Source organism: Triticum urartu, chromosome 7A (assembly GCF_056163025.1).
Source record: "Triticum urartu cultivar PI428250 chromosome 7A, HENAU_Tu73, whole genome shotgun sequence".
Lineage (NCBI taxonomy): Eukaryota > Viridiplantae > Streptophyta > Magnoliopsida > Poales > Poaceae > Triticum > Triticum urartu.
In genome coordinates, this window is record NC_141879.1 from 39,768,176 (window position 1) to 39,787,078 (window position 18,903).

The following is an 18,903-nucleotide window of genomic DNA, read 5'->3' on the forward strand; positions in this document are numbered from 1 at the left end:
TGTTTTTGAAAAATTGACATTACACTACGCCGTGGACAACTTTTCCCAGACGGAGGGAGTAGCATCAGTCTTTGTTTGCATTTGCAAATCTGCAATCTTCATTTCCTCGTGTTTGCTTCCCTGCTTTCACCGTCCAGTGTTGACGTGCCTTGTTTTCTTAAGCATGTTTATTAATATTAATATTGCCGGTAAGAGCCTCGAAGGTTTCGTCACTTTTTGTCTCTGCGTCTTACCACATCGATCGGATCAGCTTTGAACAAGGGCAACCACTACTATATGTGTCAATTCCTTCGTGTCAGGTCACCTCACCTGGGTCGTCTCTCTCTAGCCATGTACCAATCACAGCAAGAACGCCATGTCTACACCTTCGAAACGGATTACATCGACAACGGCGTGCCCACCCACTACACTCCTGATCCAAGCCCTCCGGCCCAAGCTTCCCCACGCCGGCGTTTGACCCCATGCCGCATCCTGGTGAGAGTCTTCATCGGCGTCTGCACCTTCATAGGCGTCCTCTCCCTCCTCATCTGGCTCATCTACCGTCCTCGGACGATCCAGATGGCCGTGGAGTCGGCAACACTCTGGAGCTTCAACCTGAACTCGACGACGAGCCCCCCGCTGCTGTCCTACAACCTCACAGCCGGTGTGTCCATCTCGAACCCGAGCAAACGGGTATCCGTCTACTACGACCGGCTGCAGGTGGAGGGATTCTACCAGGAAGAGCGGTTCGGCCGTGCCGCCTTGCCGCTGTCGTTCCAGGGCGTCCGGCGGACCGACGCGGTGCGAGCCGTGCTCCAGGGGAGCTCCACCGGATACTTCGATAACGCGACGGGAAGTGGAACGGGTGTCTTCCCCGTTGACCTGTGGGTCGTTGGCACCGTGCGGTACAAGTATGGCGACCTGACGACAACGTCCGCGAGTACGCTGTCGGTGAAATGCCCGCTTGGGCTGCAGCTGATGGAGGCCTCAACCAGGGTCGAGTGTATTGTGATCAGCTCTTGAATCTACTAGAGCTTTGTATCCTAGCCGATGCAGGTGTTCTGTACTCATCTGTAAGAGCACGCTGTTGGTGAAATGCCCAATTGTGCTGCAGCTGATGGAGGCCTACCAGAGTCGAGTGTATTGTGATCACCTCTTAATTCTACTAGAGCTTTGTATGCTGGCCGATGCAGGTGTTCCGCGCTCATCTGGAAAACGGCAATAGAGGCAAGCACCCGTGGAGTCCTCGACAGGCCCGAGTTGCTCTGAGTTTTTCTTTTTCGGTTTATAATTAGTAGCAAAATCAAAATATAAGAGCGTTAAGATCACTAAAATAGTAATCTAAATGCTCTTATATTTCTTTATGGAGGGAGTATCATCTAGATGAAAATTAACAAAGTGTCATCTAACTCGCATGCGCTATGTGATTGACCCTTTTTTTTGAGTTATGACTTCCTCTGAATTGGTTAGTCATTTAAATAAAACTTGAAATGGTTTTTGTAGACAGGAATAGAGAGCCAACATAATCTCCCAAGCTCTATAGCATGACGCGTGTAGATCTTCGAAACTATGCCCTATGTTGCTATGTCTCAATGATTTTTTATTTTGAGTTCAAACTAGCCAAATCTAATTTTGAAGCCCTTGTTGATACAAAGCCAATGATGAAACCTATGTGGTAAGCAATACAAACTACTCAAAAAGAAACCAAATAGCAAATCGGTTTAGGCTGCAAAGCTTTTTTTGTTTTCTGGAAAACGCCTTCAATTGAGATAATGTCACCATCATTTGTTTTTGGTTGTGCGCACTTAGCAATTCCACTTTTTCCCTGTATGTGCACCTACCAATGATTTCTTTCGCATGTCAAGCATAGTTTGATATTAACTTCTTTGCATAGAGAAGGAACAATTTTGATTGGATCATGCTATAGTGCTACAATTCTAACATTCGCTCGTTAGATTTTCCGTTTTACATGGAGTGGACTGACTATATAATGACCGTTCAGTTGTTTCCAAACTCTCCTGCTCGAGCTCTAGCGCAACAAGGCACATGAGGCAGAGCCGTGTGTGGTTTTTTGTTGCACCAGGCCGAGGAGAGCTAACGTTACTATTGCAGGCGCACGAGGCCGAGAAGAGCACTCACGCAAGGGTGGCAGGCCCATTACCGGATTTCATCTCCACTAGTTTGGGAAGGATCTAGAACCTTCCCTGAACCAGTTTTGTTTCTCCCACTTTATTGCTTTTAGTTTTTTCTTTTTCTTTTTCTTTTCCTTTTTATTTTTTCCTTTTTATTTCTAATTTTATTTAGTATTTTTTTGATTTACATTTCTTTTTGGCCTTTTTGTTTTTATATTCATTTTTTCGAACAGCTTTCAAATTGATGAACATTTTTTTAAAATCGTGAACATTTCTTAAAATACATTAACTTGTCTTTGAATGGCGAACACTTTTAAAACTCGTGAAGATTTTTTAAAATACGCGAATATTCTTTCAACTTTGCGAACAGTTTTTTGAACAGGGGAAAATTGTTTTGAACCGAAGAGCTCTTTTGGTATTTGGAACCAATTTTAAAAATTAAGGAACATTTTTTATTTTGAAAAAAATTCTTGAGCTCATGGATGCTTATTGAATCAGTGAATTTGAATTTCTTTGAACATTTTGTGAAATTCATGAACAATATTAGGAATACATGAACATTTTTTAACATTTTTAACATATTATATAAATCCATGGACTTTTTTTAAAATTTGTGAACACTTTTTGAATTTATTTACATTTTTTGAATACATGAGCATTTATCATTTTTTTAATGTGGGAACATTTTTCAAAATCACGAACATTTTAGGATTTCCTTGATATTTTTTAAAACCTTGCACACTGTTTCTAATTCATGGACATTTTATGATTTGTACACTTTATTTTTCAAAATTCGCAACTTCTTTTGAAATTCGGAACTTTTATGAAAACCTGAATTATTTAACAGAAAAAACACAGGAAAAAGTATTGGCCCGAAGCAATCAATCATTATCACTTCGGCGAGTTTACATGGGCGAGACGTGAGTCGGGGCGAGCGGCATGCAACGAGGCCATGAAAGACACAGTGACTAGTAGCACACGATTTGACAACCTCCAGTTCTATCCTGATCTAGTAGAGTGCGTGTGTTCTCGTTATTCACATGTCTTGGGCAGCTTATACAAAGTACAAAATCTGTTTTGGTAGATCCAAGAGATCATGATAGTGTGACAAAAGTTACCTGTAATTAGTTGTCATGCATCTACCAAGCTCAAAGATATTCACAATACGTCATATGTGACACGAGTCTGCCTACAAACAATTATCGGCATAAAGTTGAAAAAACTATTGGACAATGTACTCTTGCCTTGATAAGTAACGTGTTCTGGCGAGTGGAACTAAAGTTGGATGATATAGATGTTGAGTCGGCAAATTTATCCCAGATTATCGAGATTTGATATGGTTCTCTCTCTTCACGCTTTGGCGGCTCTCGGTTCTACTTTTTCCAAGATTCGGTTTTGGTAATAGCATTCCACGTAATTAACCCCCTCCTATCTTTTTCTCAAAAAAAATCTCGTCCTCATTCATCCATCAACTCAACACCAACAGGTGGAAAATAGATGCGTAAGTTATTTTACCAATGGCAAAATCATAATTCAGTGGTAGGAAATTTAGAAAAATGCAATCGTTGTAGATAATGTGCCTTGTATTAGCACCTAGGGAATACATTCCTTGTATTAGATTTATTCTTTTTTTGTAACCCATATAAAGCACAACATATATAAATATACACTCTAGGAATTTCTACTGTTGGCCCAAAAAAATGTGCTTGTTCCCCAACAATAGTTGTCGACATAGTGGGAAAGGTGGTTACAAATCGAAGCTTTTCGACATTATGAATGTTGAGCCAAAATCCGTCGAGAGGAACTTAAGTTGAGATATGCATATGCAAAGTTTGCAGAAATCCTGATCATCCGGACGAGATGGTGGCCTCTCCTCACACTTTAGCAACTCCAGGTTTTTCCTTTATTGGACTCTATTTCGGTAAATGTGCACCACTATTTCGGTAAATGTGCACCACTCATCAACACAAAATTAACCTTCTCGTAACTTTTTAAAGTAACCCCCCTTCCCTGCCTCGCTCCACTACCGAAACACGACAAAGTGACATCTAAATGTTTTGTGAAAGTTAGGATATTTATCGCGTGACGACTATAAAGGGGGGGGGGGGGGCGCAAGAGGTGCAGATCACCCATTGACAACCTAACCAAATAACGTAGGTGTGCTCTCAGCGAACTTCCAATGAGAGTCATGTTCGGAGGCAAGGTATTATTCGCTCTAACATCATACTCCATTGAATCTTTGTACAAAGCTAGACTATTTTGGTAATGGCACAATTAAATAAGTTCACATATTTGTTCTCATGCCATTAAACAATTAATTTTGTGAATAAGTGCCCAACCTTAAAATATAAATCTATGTAGCTGGCAATGCTCAAGGTCTAGCCGTCAATTTATTGTGTGTTCGAATCGCTCGATGATGTGGTTTGCGTTTTACTACAGGGTACGAGATTTGGTTGGTTCAGAACTAGTTACCCACTTAATAGCAATTGTTAGTGTTATACTATATTAGATGCACCAAGGAACCCTCTTTTAAGTAATTTTAATGTTCGCAAGTGTCGTTATGCAGCTATACTGAATGAAAGAAACACTCAAATTGCGAAAAAATTCCTTTTGAAGTAGAAGTAGAGAAGGGTGTGAATATATTTTGTTGGCAGTTTGAGTTAACAAGGGCAAATGAATAGTATGTGCTATTGGACCAGACCGACTGAAAATAGGTCAGTGATTCTAAAGAGGAATATAAGAATACCAGATTCCCATAGAGAAATATACACGGTAGGGAGAACTACATATTGGTTCACCTAAAAAAAGGATTGTGAGGTTTCTCCCAAAAAGGAATGATGGGAATAATTAGTCGAAGATATGTGCAAAACCATACATAAAATGTACTCCACATTTACGTGGTAATTCTAAAATTGCGAGTCAAAACTAGCCATCTTAATCCAGATTAATTTCCTCAAGAAATAATTTAGTTGTACTACTACAAAAAATTGAATTCATATTGCATAGCTATGAAAAAGGTAACATAAGTACTCTTCAAAACACCAAATCATGTCTACAAGAATTCTGGAAAATGGCTCTACAGTCGAACGCAAAACCTTTCAATATTGTAATTTCAAACTAATGGGTATCTATGTAATGCAGCAATACCACTGGAATTTGAGAGGAAACAGTTCAATCTTCACTTGTCATAATGTGTATGGAGGAGACGACGCTTGCAACGTATTGGTGTTAACCTTTCTATACCAAGGTACTGCCTAGGATAAATTCTTCTAGAAAAGCAAAATCCTTTGGAAGTTCTGCAATTACATCATGTGCTGCCAGCACTATACTAACCCCTTTGCCCCCCTCCCCATGCACACACGCAAAGAGATTAAAAAGTATTTGCAAATACAACATGCACTCCCAACACTATATAAACCCTGTCCTCCTCCTCCTCCTCCTGCACATAGGGTATTTGAATCCTCTAAAAGACAAACGATCAGGCACCACCTTTGCCACCTGACCGTGCTTGCAATGGAAATTCCAGGGGCATCATCTCGGCGCTCCGTGGCCATGTCGTCAACCTCACTGCTAAAGCGATGCAGTGGCATGGCACAGTCGCGAAAAGGGTGCCGCTATGACCCAGAGAGAGCCGGCATCGGGATTGTCTCGGCTATTATGGAACCAACCGATGCACGCCTACACATCGTCGGGCCTCTCATCCACACCAACACACGTGAGATCCTAGAGGTTACACTGCCAAACCTTATTTGGAGCAATAGGAGGCCATTCCGAGCAGCCATACTTTCATGTGGTCTATGCCGCAGCTGGATCGGTAGTGGCACCGTCTACATGTACAAGTAAGAAATTTATTGTCAACTCAGCACCTCCCCTTAGCATCCAAGAAAAGTTAATTATATTATCTGCATGCATGGCATGATTCGCCTTTTTTGTCGCAGAGGTGAGATGGGATTCTGTAAACCGGAGTGTGTCAACGACTATATTGTGGAGCAATTGGAAAAACAGAGATGGAGGCTGAGGTGGTGTCAAAGAGAAAAGGTCCCACCAATGGAGGACGATAAGGAAGGCAATCAGAGCTCCATGTTCTTCACCTGCGCTGGTAGCCTATGATGCACCTACATATATGTTTGAGAGATGTATGGGCTTAGAAGGACTGGAACTTATTTTTCACAACTGTATAACTTGGTGCTTTTGTAAGTAACAGAACACCTGATGGTTAGTAAATAGCAATACACTTTTGACATGGTACGAGCATATCTCTTCATTCACATGAAACGACGCTTGCATACACTCGAGATAGTGATACACCACACATTACATGCTAGCTGTACAACACTTCCAAGCATATTGTCATAACTAGCTCGACGTGAAAGCTACACTGTTTATTACGTTTGCTAACTATGGAACAAAAGTTGTTTGGCTTCGAGACAAGATCTGTTAGCTCGCTCGGATCCAAGGTTGACATGCAAAACATGCATGGTCCAAGCTGTATATTAACACAACTGAAATATGATTGAGTGTAATCCATACGTTAGGCTAAGATTTACCCCTCATTGGAAGGCACCACTTAATTGCCAGACTGTGTATGCCTTGGCCAAAAGCACTGGCCGGAAGTAATCCATCATGAGCACTTCAGCCAGCTTGCATCAGCGAAACGCGAGTCGGGGCGAGTGGGTGTGCGACAAGCATATGGTGACCCGTAGACAACACATGATTTCACGACATCTAATTCTTTCCAGACCTAGTAGAGTATGTATGTTCTGTATTCACACGTCTCAAGAAGCATAAGCATATACGTCGCACAAAAATTGTTTTGATAGTTCCAAGATAGCATGATAGTGTGCCGCAAGTTACCTGTAATAAGTTGTCTTGCATGTGTGTACCGCAGAAGCTCCAATCCCAAAGGTGTTCACAATACATCAGTCTGACAAAAGTCTGCCACAATAAAGTTGAAAAATGCTATTAACGATGGGAGCAATTCTACAGCCTGCAAACACCGAGAAAAAAATCTATTTAATTACTTATCTCTTGAGAAGGAACATATTCAGGCGAGTGTAACTAATGTTGGAAGACGTAGATATTATTTCAGCAAACTAAATCCTTATTATTGAGATATGATATAGTTCTCTCTACTCACGCTTCATCAGCTCTCGATTCAACCATTTTTACACTCCATTTTGGTAATTGAACTCGACTCACTCAGCACGTAATAAAAAGAACCTCCTCTTTTTAGAAAAATAATCTCATCAATGAACTCAGTGCCAACCGGTGTAGCAAATTGATGCATAAAATCGCTTATTACTAGTTGTAAAATTGCAATTCTTTACTTTGAGGGGTGGTAAAATCATAATTTGTGGAATGAAATATAGAAGAAAAAATCGTTATACGTAGTGTGCTTGTTTGGCCAAACAATAATTGTCTCGACCTAGTGGGAAAGACTACTTATCGATGGATGCTTTTGAACCATTTAAAATATTGAGCTAAATTTGTTTACTTTGGCTTCAAAATGAAATGTCGTATGTCTAGAGGAACTGAAGTTGAGAGATGTAAATCCAGATCATCATGACGTGATATGGTTGCCTCCCCTCACAGGCTTGCACTTTGGCAATTCCAACTTTTCTGCCTTTTTCTTATAACATCCAAATATTTCCTGACCTAGTACAGTGCATGTGTCCTCCTTATTCACATGTCTCAAGCAGCATATACGTAGTACAAAATTTGTTTGATAGATCCATGATGTAGCATGATAGTGTACCCTAAGTTACCTATAATTAGTTGTCTTGCATGTATGTACCACAGGAGCTCCAAGCTCAAAGGTGTTCACAACCACAATACATCAGATGTGACACGTATATGCCTCACCATAAAGTTGACAAGGCTATTGAACGATGGAGCAATTTTTCACTGTTGTAAACACGAGACAAAATTTGCTTAATTACTTTTGTCTTGAGAAGGAACATGTTCAAGCAAGTGGACCTAAAGTTGGAAGATGTAGATATTGAGTGTAGCGACCAGACCTCAAACGGTCTAATCTCTGTGCTCAGGTGTCATCCCTGGATCAGTAATGCTGACACCACACAGTACTTGAAGGATTTATAACAGAGTAGCAATCACACAATTATTACATCGAGTGTCTCAAACGAGAACTTATTACAATAAATATGGCTTAAGGCCATCTAATAACGATAGCAGCGGAAGGCTTGGAAGATAAGTGAGTCCATCAACTCCAACGGCATCACTGAGTATAGAACCATGACCTAAAACTCCTTAATCGTCGTCTGAAAAGTCTGCAACATTAACGTTATAGCCCGAAACGGGTCAGCACATGGAATATGCTGGCAAAGTAACACATAGAGAGTAATGGAATGAAACAGGCTATTCTATATGCATATTTGGCTGATGGAAAGCTCTATGGTTACAGTTTGCGTAAAGCCAATTTTTCCCTACTGCAAAGGAATAAATTTTATTTAACTATCATGATAGTTGTTAAACATTGAGAATGGTTGATAGCATTCTCAATCCCAATTAAGCATCATCATTAAACAAAACCCAACAAAATTAATTTTTGAGTAACATGTTGAGATTCACATGATAATCCAGGTACTAGATACTCAAGATGTCCATAACCGGGGACACGCCTAACCATGATTAGTTTATACACTCTGCAGAGGTTTGCACACTTTTCCCCACAAGACTCGATCTCCTCCGTTGGGATTCTCGCACTACATGGTGTTTGAGAAACGGATGACCGAGACATAGTCTTTCAGAAGTGCTAGCACCTTACGAATGGGTAGACCGTACCAACCTACATCCCCTACATCTGCTAGTCTACCACTGTAAGAGTTCGCACGACTTAATCAACTATGCTAGAGCCCATAGTAGCTTGTGGCTGCACACGGAAGTTTCTAGCATGAACAATCTTATGATCCCTTTGAGCCTGGATGGCGGTCCATAAAGAAAAACAGGCAATCAATGGAATACCCAGGTGCCTCAATCCACCCAGATGTGTATTTAAGTTGCCACCTTAAGTAAACCATCAATTAACATCTCACATCTGTCATGGATACACTCACCCAATTCACGTCTACTAGCATAGCATGGCATAATAAGCAAACGTAGAAGTAACTCCTAAAGGTTTGATAATAACAGGTAATAGGTACTACCTTAACTACTTCCCAAACCCATAATTTAATTAGATCCTAATCATGCAATGTGTGAGGGTTGATTTAATGCAATAAAACTGGGTAGAGGGAAAAACATGATCAAAGTGTTACTTGCCTTGCTGATGATCCGGGAAACCTAGCGATTCGAAGTAGCAAGTGGCACACTCCGGGTACTCTATCGCAAACAAACAAGCATACAATAAGTACTCAACTAATGCACAGGTAAAACTCAAATAAGAGATCTAACCAGAAAGTTCAACTTAAGAATTTCGGTTGGCAAAAAGAATCAAAACGAACGAAGCAACGAAAGACAAACGGCAAAAGAAAAAGGCTTCGTTTACTATTCTGGATTTAGGGCAATTTTTACAGTGGCAAAAACTTATTTGAGTTGCCTAAACGGAAAGAGGGTTTCGAGACGAAACTGCAGGCGCTTGAATCGCCTGATTCCGATAAACGAGCGAAAAGTTAGACTAAAACGAAAATCGGATCAGAAACCGCGATCAGAAAAATCGCGGATTTAATCCGAGAAAAAGAAAAACGACGACCGTTCGTTAAAACGAACGAACGGACGAACGCTCGCTAATTAAATAAACCGAAAAAACCAATCTATTTAAAAAAACCGAAACAAAAAAACAAACAAAACCGTCGAAAAACCGAACGATTTTTCAAAAAAAAAAACGGCGGCGGCGAGGACTACCTCCGGCAACGGATCCGGCGGGCGGCGGCGGCGGGGCTGCGGCGCGGGCGGGCGGCGGCAAAGGCGGCGGCGGCGGGGCTAGGCGGCTAGGGTTTGAGGGGGTCCGGCTTGGCCTCTCCGGGTTATAAAGCCAGCCGGGCCTAGTGTCCGGGTCGGACACGGCCCGTTAGGTCGGTTGCGTTTTTTTTTAAATAGTTACGCTCATAAAAAACAAAAGTTATACTAAATGGACTTCAAAAATCCCGAAATAAATTTTCCCCGGCTTCTAAAATCAAGCCGCACAGGATGAACATTTATTTGGAGTCTAAATGCAATTTTGAAAAATGCGCATTTTTCCTAAATTCAAATAAAACCAAATAAAATCTTATTTGATTTTTTATTAAATCCCCAATATTTCTTTATTTTGGGAAAGTCATTTTATTCCCTCTCTCATATTTTTGTAATAGAAATAATTGAAGATAAAATAAATAAAATCAAACGATCCTATTTTCAAAATTTGAGACAACTCAAATATGAAAATAACGAAATCCCCAACTCTCTCCAAGGGTCCTTGAGTTGCGTGAAATTTCTAGGATCAACCAAAATGCAATAAATATGATATGCAATGATGATGTAGTGTATAACATTCCAAATTGAAAATTTGGGATGTTACAAACCTACCCCCCTTAAGATGAATCTCGCCCTCGAGATTCGGGTTGGCTAGAAAATAGGTGAGGGTGGTCCTTCAGCATATCTTCTTCTCGCTCCCAGATGGCTTCATCCTCCATGTGGTGGCTCCACAGAACCTTGCAAAACTTGATAACCTTACTTCGGGTGACTCGACTCGCATACTCTAGAATCTTAACTAGTTTCTCCTCATAGGTCAAATCACTGTCCAACTGAATTGCTTTCAGTGGTACCGTATCTCTCAGCGGTATGTCAGCCATCTCTACATGGCACTTCTTCAACTGGGAAACATGGAACACGTCGTGAACTCCCGACAATCCTTCGGACAATTCCAACTTATAGGCTACCTCTCCCATACGCTCCAAAACTTTGTATGGGCCTACAAAACGGAGCGCTAACTTTCCTTTAACTCCAAAGCGCTTAACTCCTCGAAGTGGTGATACTCGAAGATAAACTCGGTCTCCGACTTCGTAAACTGTCTCCTTGCGTTTAGAATCTGCATAACTCTTCTGCCTGGACTGGGCTACCTTGAGCCTATCGCGAATCAATTTCACTTTCTGTTCAGACTCCTTTATCAGATCCGGTCCAAACAACTGGCGGTCTCCAACTTCATCCCAAGACAATGGGGTCCTGCACCTCCTTCCGTACAAGGCTTCGAAAGTGGCCATCTTCAAACTGGATTGATAGTTGTTGTTGTAAGAGAACTCTGCATCTGGCAAATTCTCGTCCCAGCTAGATCTGTAATCTAGCGCACAAGCTCTTAGCATATCCTTCAAAATCTGATTTACTCTCTCGGTCTGTCCATCTGTCCGCGGATGGAAAGCTGTGCTAAACTCCAGTCTGGTACCCAAAGTTTCATGCAACTGATTCCAGAACTTTGAGGTAAATAGGGTTCCTCTATCTGATACTATGCTCCTTGGAACTCCATGCAGACAAACGATTCTGGTCATATATATCATTGCCAACTTTGCACTGGTATAGGTAGTCTTCACGGGAATGAAATGAGCTACCTTTGTCAAACGATCGACTACAACCCATATCGAGTCATAGCTTGAACGTGTTCTGGGCAATCCTGTAATAAAATCCATGCCTAGCTTATCCCACTTCCATTCGGGTATCGGCAATGGTTGTAGCAATCCTGCTGGCTTCTGATGCTCTGCCTTCACTCTTTGACATACATCACAAACTGCTACATACTCCGCAATATCCTTCTTCATTCCGGTCCACCAGAATATATCCTTCAAATCCAAATACATCTTGGTATTCCCTGGGTGAATCGAATATGGTGAATCTTGGACCTCTTGTAAGATTAACTTCCTGATCTCCGAATCATCTGGTACATAGACACGGTCTTCAAACCATAAGGTATCGTGCTCATCCTCACGAAATCCCTTAGCTTTTACTTTGCTCATTTTCTCCTTAATAGAAGCAATCTCCTTGTCAGTCCTTTGAGCTTCTCTGATCTTATCCATCAAAGTACACTGAATCTCCAATGCTGCTACATAGCCTCTTGGAACTATTTCCAAACATAGCTCTCGAAGATTTTTGGCTAACTCCCTTGGTAAATCTCCCGTCATTAGGGTGTTGACATGGCTCTTACGGCTTAACGCGTCAGCTACTACGTTGGCCTTTCCGGGGTGATAATGCAATTTCATATCATAATCCTTGATGAGCTCCAACCATCTCCTTTGTCTGAGGTTCAACTCCTTCTGTGTGAAAATATACTTCAAACTCTTGTGATCCGTGTACACCTCACAATGGTTTCCAATCAGAAAATGTCTCCAAGTCTTCAATGCATGCACTACGGCTGCTAACTCCAAATCATGCGTAGCGTAATTCAACTCATGGGGCTTAACCTGTCATGAGGCATATGAAACAACTCTTCCTTCCTGCATAAGCACTGCTCCAAGTCCTCGACGTGAAGCGTCGCAATACACCTCATAATCCTTGGTCTGGTCTGGCAAAATCAACACTGGTGATGTAACCAAACATCATTCTTTTCCACTAATACTTCGATTTCCTCTTCATAATCTTCACATGTAGCCTTGAGTTCTTCCTCTAGTTCCTTGATTCTTGTCCTCGTCTTCTTCAGATCTATCATGTCTGTGCACATCTGGTTCTCCTGACGTCGAATGTGCTGGTTTAACTCCTGGATAAAAGCTGCAATTGATCTATCCTTTCTGGTGCTGATCATCTCCCAGTGCTCATATCGGCGCCCACAAATCTGGTAGATAGTATCCTTGAGATCATTGCAGTAGAGTTCTCCAATGCGTCCCATGGCGATGTGAGCTGTCATGCTCTTTCCTAGACTCCAAGTTGGTGCATCAAAGAAAAACTCTATGGGCTCAGTGACTGGCATGAACGTCCTTCCTGGAACTTGAACTTAAATCATCCAGCGCTCTTCTTCAGGTAGAGTGGCGTTGTAGGTTCTGGTGAAGCTTGGTACTCCTATGTTCAGGTATCTAGTGTCTTCCTTTAAGTGACGTCCAAAGGGTGTATCTTCATCCGGTTGGGTGAACTTATTCCTTGCATCCGCCATCCTAAAAGAGTAGAAAAGATGAGAAGTCAGAAAAGAGAGGAGAGTAAGTAGTGATCTAGGTCTTTAGCTTAGTGGTCGTGTCCTACAGTCAGCGTGTGCTCTGATACCATCTTGTAGCGACCAGACCTCAAACGGTCTAATCTCTGTACTCAGATGTCATCCCTAGATCAGTAATGCTGACACCACACAATACTTGAAGGATTTATGACAGACTAGCAAACACACACTTATTACATCGAGTGTCTCAAACGAGAACTTATTACAATAAATATGGCTTAAGGCCATCTAATAACGATAACAACGAAAGGCTTGGAAGATAAGTGAGTCCATCAACTCCAACGGCATCACTGAGTATAGAACCACGACCTAAAACTCCTTAATCGTCGTCTGAAAAGTCTGCAACATTAACATTGCAGCCCGAAACGGGTCAGAATATGAAATATGCTGGCAAAGTAACACATAGAGAGTAATGGAATGAAACAGGCTATTCTATATGCATATTTGGCTGGTGGAAAGCTCTATGGTTACAGTTTGCGTAAAGCCAATTTTTCCCTGCTGCAAAGGAATAAATTTTATTTAACTATCATGGTAGTTGTTAAACATTGAGAATGATTGATAACATTCTCAATCCCAATTAAGCATCATCATCAAACAAAACCCAACAAAATTAATTTTTGAGTAATATGTTGAGATTCACATGATAATCCAGGTACTAGATACTCAAGATGTCCATAACCGGGGACACGGCTAACCATGATTAGTTTATACACTCTACAGAGGTTTGCGCACTTTTCCCCACAAGACTCGATCTCCTCCGTTGGGATTCTCGCACTACATGGTGTTTGAGAAACGGATGACCGAGACATAGTCTTTCAGAAGTGCTAGCACCTTACGAACGGATAGACCGTACCAACCTACATCCCCTACATCTGCTAGTCTACCACTGTAAGAGTTCGCACGACTTAATCAACTATGCTAGAGCCCATAGTAGCTTGTGGCTACACACGGAAGTTTCTAGCATGAACAATCTCATGATCCCTTTGAGCCTGGGTGGCGGTCCATAAAGAAAAACAGGCAATCGCTGGAATACCCAGGTGCCTCAATCCACCCAGATGTGTATTTAAGTTGCCATCTTAAGTAAACCATTAATTAATATCTCACATCTGTCATGGATACACTCACCCAATCCATGTCTACTAGCATAGCATGGCATAATAAGCAAACGTAGAAGTAACTCCTAAAGGTTTGATAATAACAGGTAATAGGTACTACCTCAACTACTTCCCAAACCCATAATTTAATTAGATCCTAATCATGCAATCTGTGAGGGTTCATCTAATGCAATAAAACTGGGTAGAGAAAAAAACATGATCAAAGTGTTACTTGCCTTGCTGATGATCCGGGAAACCTAGCGATTCGAAGTAGCAAGCGGCGCACTCCGGGTACTCTATCACAAACAAACAAGCATACGATAAGTACTCAACTAATGCACAGGTAAAACTCAAATAAGAGATCTAACCAGAAAGTTCAACTTAAGAACTTCGGTTGGCAAAAAGAATAAAAACGAACGAAGCAACGAAAGACAAACGGCAAAAGAAAAAGGCTTCGTTTACTATTCTAGATCTAGGAAAATTTTTACAGTGGCAAAAAACTTATTTGAGTTGGTTAAACTGAAAGAGGGTTTCGAGACGAAACTCCAGGCGCTTGAATCGCCTGATTCCGATAAACGAGCGAAAAGTTAGACTAAAACGAAAATCGGATCAGAAATCATGATCAGAAAAATCGCGCATTTAATCCGAGAAAAAGAAAAACGACGAACGTTCATTAAAGCGAACGAACGGACGAACGCTCGCTAATTAAATAAACCGAAAAAATCGATCTATTTAAAAAAAACCGAAACAGAAAAAAACAAACAAAACCGTCGGAAAACCGAACGGTTTTTCAAAAAAAACGACGGCGGCGAGGACTACCTCCGGTGACGGATCCGGCAGGCGGCGGCCGTCGGCGGCGGCGGGGCGGCGGTGCGGGCGGGCGGCGTCGCCGGGCACCGGGCGGCGGCAGCGGCGGCGGGGCTAGGCGGCTAGGGTTTGAGGGGGGGGTCCGGCTGGGCCTCCCCGGCTTATAAAGCCGGTCGGGCCTAGTGTCCGGGTCAGACACGGCCCGTTAGGTCGGTTGCGTTTTTTTAAATAGTTACGCTCAGAAAAAAAATAAAAGGAATACTAAACGGACTCCAAAAATCCCGGAATAAAATTTCCCCGGCTTCTAAAATCAAGCCGCACAGGAAAAACATTTATTTGGGGCCTAAATGTAATTTTGAAAAACGTGCATTTTTCCTAAATTCAAATAAATAGAAAATAAAATCTTATTTGATTTTTTTATTAAATCCCCAATATTTCTTTATTTTTGGAAAGTCATTTTATTCCCTCTCTCATATTTTTGTAATAGAAATAATTGAAGATAAAATAAATAAAATCAAACGATCCTATTTTCAAAATTTGAGACAACTCAAATATGAAAATAACGAAATCCCCAACTCTCTCCGAGGGTCCTTAAGTTGCGTGAAATTTCTAGGATCAACCAAAATGCAATAAATATGATATGCAATGATAATCTAGTGTATAACATTCCAAATTGAAAATTTGGGATGTTACATTGAGTTAAAAAATTAAACCCAGATCATTGATATTTGACATGATTTTCTCTCCTTGTGAATTTAGAGCTCTTGAATCTACCTTTTTAAGACTTGTTTTTTATAATAGTGATCCACTCACTCAACACGTAATTAACCCCTTCCTATTTTTTAAAATAACCTCGTCCTCTTTCAGCAATCAGCTTAGTGCCTAAGGTTGGAAAATTGACGCATTAATTCTTTTACTATAGGTAAAATCGTAATACGGAGAAAGAAATTCATAAAATGCAATAATTATATGTAATGCGGTTGTTTGCCCCAACAATACTTGGCGCCATGTGGTCAATTCTATTTATAGATGGATGCTTTTGGACCATTGCAAATGTTGACCAAAACTCTGTTCAATTTGGCTTTACGACAAACCATGTTCTGTCGAGAGGAACTGAAGTTGATAGATGTAAGTCCAGATTATACAAACATGGTATGGCTGAGTTCTCTCACACTACAGTAACTCCAAGTAATGTCTTTTTGGTACTCAATTTCTGTAAATGCACACCACTCATAAACACAAAGTTGACGCTCTCATCTTTTTCGAAAAACATAAAGCCCACTCCCCTTCCTCCCTCGCACTACTACCGACACGCAGCAAAATGACCTCTAAATATTTTGCCAATTTTTAAAAACAATAAGTTGGTCCAAAGTTAGTACATTTTATCGCGTGACAATTATAAAAAGGTGGGGGGGGGGGGGGGGAGATCCTCAATGGAAACCTAAATATAAGTAAGGTTACTGAATATTGTAGTTGTTCTTTCGACAGAAATACCAATGAGGTTCATGTTTCGAGGCAAGGTTATATTCATTTTAACATCACACTCTCCATTGAATCTATGTAAAACGACTGAGTATTTGAGTAGAATTACAATAAGTTCACATATTTATTCTCATGTTAAAACTGAATGTTGTGACTAATTGCTCAACGTTAGAACACGAACTTATATAGCCACCAACGCACAAGGTACGACCATGGTTTTAAAGGTGTGTTGCAGTAGATTGATGAGAGGATTTGTGTTTTACTACAAGGTATGTGCTCTGTTGGGTTAGACACTCGTTACCCTCCTAATAACAATCCCTAGTGTCAAATAATAGATGTAGTAAAGAAATATATTATAGGTAATTTAAATGGTGGTAAATTTCATTATGGGGCTCTTCCCAAGGAAAGAAACACTATCAAATTACTAAAAATATTTTTTTAAAGAAGTAGAGAAGGGTGTGATCGATCTGTAGTGATGGCCATCACCGGGGTCGACGATACGCTCAATGCCAGTGAGGTAGGAGCCGACACCACCTTGCCCTACGAGGAATGCTTCTGAGAATTTAGTTATACCAACTAGGGTAAATTTGTCCATGAAACAAAAATGCTTTGAATGTTTTGCGAGCACATCATGCATGCACTCCCCGAGAGATGTAATGAAGTGAGAGCAGGGAGGGGGGGGGGGGGGGGGGAGGGGGGTTCAGTGTTTGTTTCTCCACTTGTTGCCTGGAGGTCCTGGCTTCGAACTAGCCGCCTTGAAGGGTAAGGTTGAAAAATTCCCTTCCCCGGACAAACCTTGTGCGTGAGATTTTAGCATTGGGTACGCCCTTTGTACAAATTAAGTGAGTCTCAAGTGAAATAATGCCAAAGTTGAGCATTCTCCCAAAAAAAAGTTAGCACTTCTCTTAAATTTTATCTTCGTGTTTTCGTCAGGCCCAATTTTTGTATAACTTGATTTCTTATCCTTTCGTGAATGGTTACCTTTGATATATGTATATCTAATTCTGGAGTGTCTACTGTATCAAATGTGGGTTGTACTTGACAAGATACAAAACAGAGACGAAAATCCTTAGAGAAGAGTCTAAGCATTTTGTTATAAGTATTGATAGTTCTCTCATATATATCCCATATGTTCTTATGGAAGACCAATTACTTGATCGTATGGCCATATCCCAACAACATTTGCCACAACTGCAAAAGCCAGTAAATACACTGTGCTTTTGTATGTTAGAATCAGATGGTTAATAAATAGCAATACACTTTTGACGTGTTATGAGCTTATCTCTCCATTCACGTGTAACGAGGCATGCGTACACTCAGAGACAGTGTTACACCACACACTTTTGCATGCTACTTAGAGAACAATTCGAGTTAAGTTGTTACAGTAGCTGGACCTGAACGGTTTTGTACTTTTCCTAACTCTGGAGCAAAAACTGTTTGGCTTTGAGATGACGAAAGAAATAATTGTGACCAATTTAACATGCTTTTCTGGCAAGGACTAAGAAGAGAATTCACAAAAAAAAAAAAGGCCAGACAAGAGAAGGATGAATGCATCATGCGCAAAAGCTATGTGTCAACCGTACGGGCGAAGTAGTAGCGCCCTAGACCATTTAGCTGCGTCGATCAATGGTTTTGCTCGCGCCACGTCTGGTCCCTACGTTCGTTGGTTCAGTCAGGTTTTTTTTTTTTGGTTTTCTTTGTTTTTCTCAGGTTTTGTTTGATTTTTCTTCATATATTTTCGGGTTTTCTTTGTTTTACAACCATTTTCTTTGGTTTTTTTTCTTTACTTACTTCGATTTTCATATTATTCTTCTATTCTTTTTATTTTTTCCTTCTTTGTACTTTGATAATATTTGTTTTTTTTCGTTTCTAGGCTTTCCTTTTGATTTTTTGTCGGTTTTCTTTTACTTTTGTTTTTCAAACATGTCTACTTCTTTTTTGCTTTGTCCAACACATGCCTACTTTTGTACATTTTTCGTATACATCTCAATTTTTTTAAATGAACAATTTCTGTAGACATCTTTATTTTATTTTTTCAAAAACCATGTTTTGAATATGTTTTTCATATACATTTTAAAAAAATTTCAAATACATGTTGAAAAATATAACAAATGGTAAAAAAAAACTTCAATTTCTAACTGAGCATACATTTTTCGTAAATTGAATAAACATGTCTTGAAAATTTCATGAACACAATTTTGATTTTTGAAACTTATGAAGATTTATTTAAATGCAATGCATATTTTTCTGGCTATACGTAAAAGTTTGTTTCAATTTCACAAACATT

The 18,903-nt window shown here is 40.5% G+C and overlaps 2 protein-coding genes across 3 annotated transcripts; both read left to right on the top strand.

The window, feature by feature from the left end:
- Nucleotides 1–330: 330 nt before the first annotated feature.
- On the top strand, nt 331–1,002 carry LOC147957451 (NDR1/HIN1-like protein 10). Its single transcript, XM_087534474.1, has one exon. The coding sequence runs from the start codon at nt 331–333 to the stop codon at nt 1,000–1,002; it is 672 nt and encodes a 223-aa protein (XP_087390600.1).
- A 3,227-nt stretch (nt 1,003–4,229) lies between these two features.
- Nucleotides 4,230–6,352, top strand: LOC125524220 (uncharacterized). Of its 2 annotated transcripts, XM_087535461.1 has the most exons (4): nt 4,230–4,314; nt 5,253–5,358; nt 5,638–5,950; nt 6,050–6,352. In XM_087535461.1, the coding sequence occupies exons 1-4, from the start codon at nt 4,291–4,293 to the stop codon at nt 6,219–6,221; spliced, it is 615 nt and encodes a 204-aa protein (XP_087391587.1). In that variant the 5' UTR covers nt 4,230–4,290; the 3' UTR covers nt 6,222–6,352. The 2 variants fall into 2 exon arrangements, with proteins under 2 accessions (XP_087391587.1, XP_087391586.1); XM_087535460.1 differs by lacking the exons at nt 4,230–4,314; nt 5,253–5,358 and having other exon boundaries at nt 5,371–5,950.
- Nucleotides 6,353–18,903: the final 12,551 nt, after the last annotated feature.